Here is a 9,227-nt window from a genome sequence, read left to right on the forward strand (position 1 = left end):
GACCGCAGTCCCCGGGCGGGCGAGGCTCCCGCTGCTGGGGCCGGGCTGGGTCAGCCCCTCCGCTGCCCTTGAACCGGGGAGTTTCGGAAAGTGTGGCCTGAGCCCCATCCCGGCTGCCCCGCGCGGAGTGAGCGGGACTTGGCTCCACTTTCTGAGCCAAGTGATTGCCAGCATCGGCTTCGGGGTCAGGCTGAGATCCTGGTGGTGGCCACTTACCGGCTCTGTGACCCGGGGCGAGTCACTTCACCGCCCTGAGCCTCCTTTTCCTCCCCCGAGAAGCGGGTCAGCGATACCTGCCCTGCTGGGTCGGTCCGTGGGAGGTTAAAGGAGATAGAATGGCAGAGACCTACCTGCCTGGCACTCCTCCTGAGAAGTGGTAGGTAATGTGATGACCGCCTCAGCCCCCCCTGGGGCCATGAGGAGTCAAGCCCCGCTGGGGAAGTAGGCACCTGAGCTGATGGGGTGGTTGGAGGTTGAGCCAGCCCGTGGCAGGTTTTGGGGGGTGAAAGAGGAAGGAAGTTGTTTAAAAGTTCCACTGAAGTTATCAGAGTGTGGCAGAGGCCTAACTCCCTTCTCACCCCTATCTGGGGACACATTCCTGAGTTGAGTCATCGCCACTCCGCCACCCTGGCTGCAGATTCTGGGCTCTGCCCTCACTTGCCATCTCCAAGGCAAAGGTGTCAGGAACAGGTGGTGGCAGTCCTAGCCTCCCCTCCCCGTGGGAAGACGGGCCCAGCGGGAAGCAGGCTTGGTGCTTTCAGGTGCTGCTGTAGAGAAGCTGGCAGAGGTGGGATGGAAGGGCCGCTAGCGGTTGCCATGCCTGCATGGCCTCATCTCCGGGGAACTGGAGGCAGGAAGAGGAAGCTGGGCAGGAAGGTAGTGCTGAGCTGTAAGGCCGTGCCAGGAAACTGAGGGAGGCTCTGAGAATGGGACAGAGTCCAGAGCCCACTTCCCAGTGTGCAGGGCAAGGGATCACGCGGGGAGAGGGGTGAGCATTTGGGGAGAAGAAAGAACTCCCGAAATGAAAGCTGAGGGCAGGATAATTTATTGGGGGAAACTGGGAAACTCTAGGACTCTCACAGGTTCACTTGAGGCAAATGGTAGATCAGAGCTTGGGAAGAATAAATTGATCTCCTCCCTCCCCGCCCTTTCTCCTATCCCCATTCCTCTGTTCTTTCACTCTTGCCCCTTTCTCTGCCCACAGCTAGTTCCCTTCCTTTTTCCCAGCCCCCTTCCCTACCTGGTCCTTCTTCCTTTCCCTTCCTTTCTCTAATTCATTCAATCAAATATTTCTTTGTGTTTCCTTTGTGCTGGGCATGAAGATGGATATCAGGGGTGGAATAGGAACAGTGATAGGAAAGATGGAAATTGAATGGATAATGACTTGAATTCATTCATCTTTTAGATGGTCCTCTCTCATGTACTGTCCAAAGAATGTGGGTTTTGGCCTTCTTCATATGCATACAAGTTGAGTTGGCAGCATCCAAAGGCCTGGTGAGGCGTTAGCCAGTCAGCTAAAGCCTTTGGCCTCCCTTTGCCTGCATTCGGGTTAGCACAAGCATTCAGAATGTGGTCCTTGGAGTCTATGTTGGTTCAACTCTCAGGTCTTTTCCTCACTGGCGCTGAGACCTTGCACAGGTGCTTTAACCCGTCCGAGCCTCAGTTTCTTATAAAACTGGGACAATAGTACTGTCCTCAATGGATTATTGTGAGATAAAGTGAACTGACAGCTAGCGCAGTGCTTGGCTTAGAGTAGTGTCCCTTGAATGGTGGCTGTTATTACTGTCAGGAGGTAAAACCTCAATAGCCTGTAGTGCCTGATGGGAATAAACTAGATGCAGGTTCTCAAAGGCCCATGTAAAGTTCTGTATTTAGGTTAGAAACAATTAAGGGCACACGTTTACCATAAAGAAGAGTTGGCTTGGATGTATATTTTGTAAAAATATCTAAAAGATTTTATTGAGCCCCAGTATTGTGTAGTGCTTGGGATCTGACTATTAAAAAAAATAATAATAAAGCTAGGGAGCCCTAACCGGTTTGGCTCAGTGGATAGAGCGTCGGCCTGCGGACTGAAGGGTCCCAGGTTCGATTCTGGTCAAGGGCATGTACCTTGGTTGCAGGCACATCCCCAGGAGGGGGTGTTCAGGAGGCAGCTGATTGATGTTTCTCTCTCATCGATATTTCAAACTCTCTATCCCTCTCCCTTCCTCTCTGTAAAAAAAAATCAATAAAATATATTAAAAAATAAAAAGCTAGGGAAAGTTGGGCTAAATCAGTAAGAACAGCTATTATTTATTGAGCATCTAGGGTGTGTCAGGTATTGTGCTAAGGACGCTATTTATAATATGTCACATGTCTTAGCTAACATCATGGTAGATATTATTATTGTCATCACTTTATAGATGAGGAAGTGGAAGGTCAGAAAGGTCATGTCCTTGGTCATGAGGAGAGATACGAGGGTTAGGGAGATTTTGAGAGCTTTGTTTTCAGAGGAACCAAAGGCAGTTGGCCTGGAAAAATCTGATGGGACACTTGAGTGTCAACAGAGGGATATTCTGTACAGAGGATAACTGTCTGTCAATCACATTTCCTGGATAACTCCCACCCTCTGTCTGCCAACTATACTGCTGCTCCCTCTCCCCCTGCTCACAACCTCAAGCCCTTCAGGCCCCTGAAAGGACTTGGAAGTGTGGACATCTCACACACTTACTGATGGCACTTCTCTTCTCACCCTGTCTGGCTGGCCTCTCTGTTTTAAATTCTCTCACTTCCAAACATGCCAGCCTACCACCAACAGATAAGTTATCCTGAAGCACCTCTGCAGTGTCGCCCTTGGCTCAGAGACCTATACCATCCCTCCCTCCAAGTGAGCTTCCTCTTCTTTTCTAAAATTTATTTTATTATTATTTTTTATTGACTTGAGAGAGAGAGAGAGATTGATTTGTTGTTCCACTTACTTATGCATTCATTTGGTTGATTCCTGTATGTGCCCAAACCTGCAACTTGGGCATATCGGGACAATGCTCTAACCAACCGAGCTGCCCAGCCAGGGCCTGCGCTTCCTCTTCTTGACTTTTCTCTGGCCCACCCTGCCCCTCTACCCTTACCCTTTGCCTAGCCCTCAAGAATGCCCCAGCTCCACCCCATTCTTCAAGGGCTCACCCCACCCACTCTATGAAGGTTCTCAGGAATCACTGCTCTGTGGGCAGCTCTAATACTCCCTATTTGCATCTCCCAGTGTAACTCTTTACTCTTCTCTAATTGTATCGTATATGCCTCTTTCCTCAGCCTTTAGGGATCTTCTTAAGAACAGGCACAATTCATTCAGAAAATATTTCCCAAATGGCTTCTGCGTGTCAGGCTCTAGGCTGCATTCAATGTGGCAGCAGGCAGCTTGGCCTTGATCTCTGGCCGCTACCTCCTTCCACATCCTGTAGTTCTTTAGTTGAGTGGGGCCAAGGAGGGCCAGAGACTTGAGTCTGAGGCCTCTGTGTTCCTTGGAGCGAATGTGTTCCTTTAGGCCTGGACCCATCTGGGGTCCAGACAGGCCTGGTGCCCAGTGGGGGAAGGAGGCTGCGGACTGCAGTGGGAGGTACAGCCAGCTCTCCTAGAGAATGTGACCCAATGTCACCCCATGGAGGAGAAAAACAACAGCTGTAGTCTTCAGAGTAGAAAAAATAAATATCCAACGTCCCACCAACCTCTAGCAGTGATTCTCATTTTCAAATCTTTGTCCGTTCCCAAGTTTTGGCCTCAGACAATTTGAATGTGAGGATGCCTTGTACTGTTTGAATGCGAGAGACTCCACATAATGGAACCTTGTTGAATAATCTAGTCATCATAATAGTGGTCATGATGTGGTAGAGATGAGTATGGTTTCCCTGTTCTCTTTGTTATTCCTCCTTGTTCCTCAGTACTGCTTCCCTGGCCGGTGAGTATACCCGTCTACCATGGTTTGCCTCTTGAAGCAAATATTTCTTTTCTAGCTCATGAGCAAATATTGACCTACTTTGGTTTTAGATGCTACCCCTCGAAACTCCTGCTGGGCTAGATAAACACACGGGGGTAACAGCTCTTGAAAATAAGAGTTGCTTTTGGACAGGCTATAATGCAAATGACTCACTCACCGAGTCCTTGCAATGGCCAGCACTGTGCTGGCCTCCCGGGGCCTTGATTCCAGGCAGACAAAAGAAGGGCCCTGGGCCCTGCCCTCCCTCTGGGAGCTTGTGGCCCAGTTGGGGAGGTAGACTCATGAGCTGAGGCTGCCTGGAGGTTGTGTGCAAGGATCCTGAATGAAGATTCTTGCCTGAGTAGGAGGTGGCCCTCTGTAACCACCAGATACCTTCCCTTTCTGTGGTTTTAAGTGGAATTCAGTCAAGTGCCAAAGTGTCTACTGTAGACAATGGACAATATGGTATGGCAGGAAAGGGAGCTTGGCCCATGTTCTGTGGAGAGGAGACGAGAAGAGGGATGGGCTGTGGGGAACTAGAATGGGAGGAGGGAATTGCTGTGGTTTGTTAATCCTCTCATATTCATCTCCCTGATCTGTGTCTCAACCTGCTCCTGGACCTCCAGCTCTCCAACTAGGACCTCCTGCCCTGGATCTCTCTCAGTTGCATGTGTCCAAAGCCTAGTTCTTTTCTTGTGTGTGACCCATGCTTTTTTCCTCTCCCCTGTCCTCCCAACCTCCCCCAAATTGGACCCTACACCTCCCTTCCCAGTCCTCTAAAATGAGCTGGGTACTTTTGTTGGGTAAGATCCAAGCCTGGTCAGAACTGGCCTGACCACTCAGAGGCCCAAGGAGGGAGATCGGATCTCAGTTTGTGTCTTTGTGTGTGCCTGTGGGTTAGGCAGAGGCTATGACGTGTGATGGTCCAGAATTACTTTTTTAGCTCTGTGGGGTGGATCTTTCTAGCTGGGCTCTAGCCAAGTAGCTTGGTTTCCTCTTCTTTGCTGGGGGAAGCCAGAGGGCCAGTGTGCCATCCTAGAACCATCGGTTAGAGGCCACCCTAGAGCAGGTGAGAAAAGTATGTGCTTTGTGGAAGGGTGGGGTTCTGGGAAGGTCCCATTCTGGGGCACCTTAGAGGAAGCTGGCTATCCTAGGACCTGCTTTGATGGGCAAGAGGAGGGGCCTGTGAGACCGAGTTGAGCCACACACCCAGGAGGTTGGCCCTTTACTCCACACATATATCCTTACATGAAAGATGCTGTTTCCCCTGCCATACATCACACACACACACACACACCACACACTGAGCAAGGAGACCTCTAGATTTCAGTACCAGGTGAGGGCCGGGTGGGGGCTTCATTCAGCCCTGACCTTGGGCTTTGTGCCCAGGCAGGGAAAGATTTGGAGCAGTGCCAGCGCCAGGCGGACGAGGTGACGGAAATCATGCTCAACAACTTTGACAAGGTCCTGGAGCGCGATGGGAAACTCTCGGAGCTGGAGCAGCGTTCAGACCAACTCCTGAACATGGTGTGAGGCCTGGGGAAGCAGGGAGGGGGGAGGGAGAGGCTGGCAGGAGCCCTGATAGGGAGCTCATAGGCTGTGCTCAGTGCCTCCAGGCCCTTGGTGGGACCTGAGGGCCAGTGTGGGGCCTGTGAGTTTCCTGACGCCCCCTAGTCTAGATATACAATGGGTAGTAGGCCTTGGTTTGAAGCTGTGGAGCTCCCTAAAGGTTGAAAATTGGCATGGTTAACTGGAGGTTAGCCCAAAGGGCTGCAAGTTAAGGCTACACCAGTGTCTGAGACTAGGAGTCAGGCTGGGAGGGTTCCAGGGCAGGCTGTGAGGGGAGAGGGAACATACAGATGGGTAGGATGCAGGAGGAGACTACACCTTGCTGGGGCGGGGTTGGGAGGAGCTGGCTTCAGGTCTCTAGGGAACCACTAACTCCTATCCTGTGTCTGGGGACATCTACAGAGCTCAGCTTTCAGCAAGACAACCAAGACCCTGGCCCAGAAGAAGCGCTGGGAGAACATCCGTTGGCGTATCTACTTGGGGCTGGTGGTGGGCGGTGGCCTGCTCATCATCCTGATTGTGTTGCTGGTCATCTTTCTCCCACAGAGAAGTGAGGGCAGCAGTGGCCCACAGGCCCAGGACTCAGGTGCTGCCTCGGGGCCTGGGGACTGACCCAGTTGGGCCTGGAGGAGAGGCCGAATGGCCACACTGGCTGATTCTGGTCTCCAAAGAACTTTGGCATTTGCTCCTATCTGAGCCACCCCAGTGAGCGCCTAAGGGCAGCCCCAAAGTGTGCACCTCTGCATCTCCTATCACGCCACTGACTGGCCCTTGAGGGCAGCCTGCTGCACTGGCCATGCCAGGCCAGCCCCACTTGGAGTTCAGTAAATGCTGCTGCTTGGTTAAAAAGTGCTGTTTGTTTAACAGCTGGTGTGTGTGTGTGTGTGTGTGTGTGTGTGTGTGTGTGTGTCTTTGAAGGTCTCCAGGTTGTTCATTCTGCTCTGCTTCCACCCCTTGGGCTGCTTAGAAAGGCTACCACCCGAAGGACTCCATCCTTGGGAAGTGACCCCTTCCTCTCACTTCCCTACTTGGTCCAACCCTGCACAGACAGATCCTTCTGGAGTGCAGGTGTAAAGGCACAACAGCCCCCAAACCAGACCCTTCAACTGGTGTCCTCTGAGCCTGTTTCCCTGAGAACGAAATCTGTTATGAGTCTGATGTCTTGGGGATGCTCAGAGGACCAATGACACTCCAGATGGGATGCCAAAGAGGGAAACACTTCAGAGATTTTTATATCACAAAGTGAGAGGCTAGACTTGTTGCCCTCTGAACACTTCCCCCTTCCCAATTTCTCTGCCCATGGTTTTCCTCAAGCTTTGCATCAGGTCACAGATGAGGCAGGTGGCAGTGAAAATGGGAAGGGTGTCTGTGGTGTTGTGATGCAGTCACAAAGGATGACTTGGAGTTTGCCCTGTAGGAGAGAATTTGGGCTTTTTAAAGCTCCAGGGCTACACGGGGCCAAGTAGGCAGTGCCTTCAGGGCCACAGGAAAGATCATTGGGTAAAGGCCATGGAAGAAGGAAGGAAGGCCCTGCCAAGACCAGAGTAACCCAAGCTGGGGCGGCCTTAACTGCATTTCAAACTCAAGTGTGGGAAGGAAGGGGAATTCAGGGTCAAGTGTGTAACAGAAGCAGTTCCTAGTTAAGTAGAGAGAGGGTTACTGGAAGAGAAATAAGAACAAACCGGAGAGTTGGGTGGACCCCTCACCAGAGCTCATTACTTCTGAGGTAGGATAGTAAGCTGGGAAAATTCCTTGGCAAGTGGAATGGGGAAATTGAGACAGAGAGCTGAACAAATTGGCCAAGCATTTCCCGGCAAGTTACAGAAGGTCACTAGGGCAGAAAGCCCCGGGTGCCTAGCAATGAGCAAAATTGGTGCCAGACCTCAAAACCAGGGTGGCTTTTCCTCCCCTGGCATATCAATGGCCGATATCTGTGCAGTTTAGACCTCCCTGACTTTTCCTCCTAGAGCAGTGGTTCTCAACCTTGGCTGCACATTAGAATCACCTGGGAATCTTTTTAAAATCCTGATTTCTGGGCCTCATCCTCCGGAAATTCTGTTTCTTTGTTACTAATGTTGTGGCCCCACCCCATAACAAAGAAACAGAATTTCCGGAGGATGAGGCCCAGAAATCAGGATTTTAAAAAGACTCCCAGGTGCTTCTAATGTGCAGCCAAGGTAACACCTAGGCCTCAGCTGTATTTCAGCTCCAGGCTTAGGAAAAACAGCAAAACCAGATGGGTGACACCAGGACCAGCTTCAATTACTAATGATCCTCTGCCCTGGTGCCGACCAATCAGTGGAGACCACAACCCTGAAAGGATACACCTGGAAAAGCTGAAGAATATTCTATTGAGATCCTTCCCTAAGACTTCCCCCACACTCCCAGCCTTTAAAACCCTCAAAACTTAGGACCCCAGTGCACACTCTCCCTTCCAGGAATATGTCTGGGCCTTTCCTTCCCCCTCTTCTTTCCCCTGAGGCATGCATCTCCTAAACTCTAAGAAACCCCGTGAGAATTGTAACCAGGGGAGCATCCGGCAGGGGCAGCTCGTCCAAGGCTAACGCCCTGCCCTGAACCTCTCCCCAAGGCCCCCTTTTCTCTGACTCTCCAGTGAGCTGACAGCAGCCTCACGTTGGCTCACTTCTTTCTAGAGAGCAGAAGCAGCCGGCTGAGGCTCTCTCCTATGGCTTCTTCCATCCTAAGCCCTTCCTTGTTTCACTTCCCCCAGCTTTAATAAACATATCCTCAAAAGCACCTGGACTTGTGTTGTGAAATCTTTCCTACACGAAGTCAAGAACCCACACACTACAGCCCGTCCAGCAGACCAGCTCCGGCCAGGTACCTGTCTGGTAATCCTCCCCGTGAGCTCATTACCATCCTGCTTGCCCTGGGAAAGATGGAGGAGAGCACTTGGCCTTCACTTAGAGCCCACGTGAACTTGGGCAAGTCACTTCCTTGGCTTGGGTTTTATGTGTGTAAAAAGGGATAATGATATTTATCTCCCATATCCATCAATGTAAGGGTTCTAGGTGGCAAATAAATGGTAGCTGTCAATCAAATCATTTAGTGCTGTGGTCCTCAACCCTGCCTCACGTTAGAATCACTTGTGGAACTTATAAAAATACCACACCCAGGCCTATATCAGTTAAATCAGAATCTTTGAGGGTTAAGTCTTAAAAAAAAAAAAATTTTCCCCCCCCTGAAGCTGCAACTCCTCTCCAGGAGACTAATGGGTATTCAGGGATACAATCTATTAAACCTGATCAAATAATCAAATCCATATCACCTCCCTTGGGAAACTGACCTTTAGATCATTTCCCAACCGACATTCCCTTTTGCTTAGACCACATCCCATTTGCTGAGATCAGCAACTTTCTCCCCTGGACTTGCCCAGGATTCATAATTCCCTGCTGAAAAAGCCCACCTAGAGTCTGACTTCCCCTCTCTGGGTGCTGGCACCATTTGGGCGCTCAGCCCATCTGGTTTTCTGATGACCTAATCCTATCTAATCTAATAATAGACAAACATGGTAATTAACCGTACCTCCGACACACTTCCCATTGGCTAATCAGGGCGATATGCAAATTAACTGCCAACCAAGATGGCGGCCGGCAGCCAGGCAGCTGAAGCGAACAGGAGGCTTGCTTGCTCCAGTGATGGAGGAAGCCAAGGTTCCCGGCCTGCCGCTGCCGGCCTCTGAGCTGCA

General features: G+C 50.9%; 1 protein-coding gene across 2 annotated transcripts in view; it reads left to right on the plus strand.

Moving 5' to 3' along the window:
* The window catches only part of VAMP5 (vesicle-associated membrane protein 5), a 6,901-nt gene extending 534 nt beyond the window's left edge, over positions 1–6,367 (plus strand). The window contains exons 1-3 of one of the 2 annotated variants that reach the window (XM_014530095.1): positions 802–876; positions 5,339–5,476; positions 5,921–6,367. In XM_014530095.1, the coding sequence (XP_014385581.1) occupies positions 817–876; positions 5,339–5,476; positions 5,921–6,130 (408 nt within the window). In that variant the 5' untranslated portion in view covers positions 802–816 and the 3' untranslated portion in view covers positions 6,131–6,367. Of the gene's footprint in view, positions 1–801; positions 877–5,338; positions 5,477–5,920 lie in introns of those variants that run through there. The other variant, XM_014530096.1, reaches the window with a different exon arrangement.
* The last annotated feature ends 2,860 nt before the right edge of the window (positions 6,368–9,227 follow it).

The sequence above is a fragment of the Myotis brandtii genome, unplaced genomic scaffold (genome assembly GCF_000412655.1).
Source record: "Myotis brandtii unplaced genomic scaffold, ASM41265v1 scaffold714, whole genome shotgun sequence".
Taxonomy (NCBI): Eukaryota; Metazoa; Chordata; class Mammalia; order Chiroptera; family Vespertilionidae; genus Myotis; species Myotis brandtii.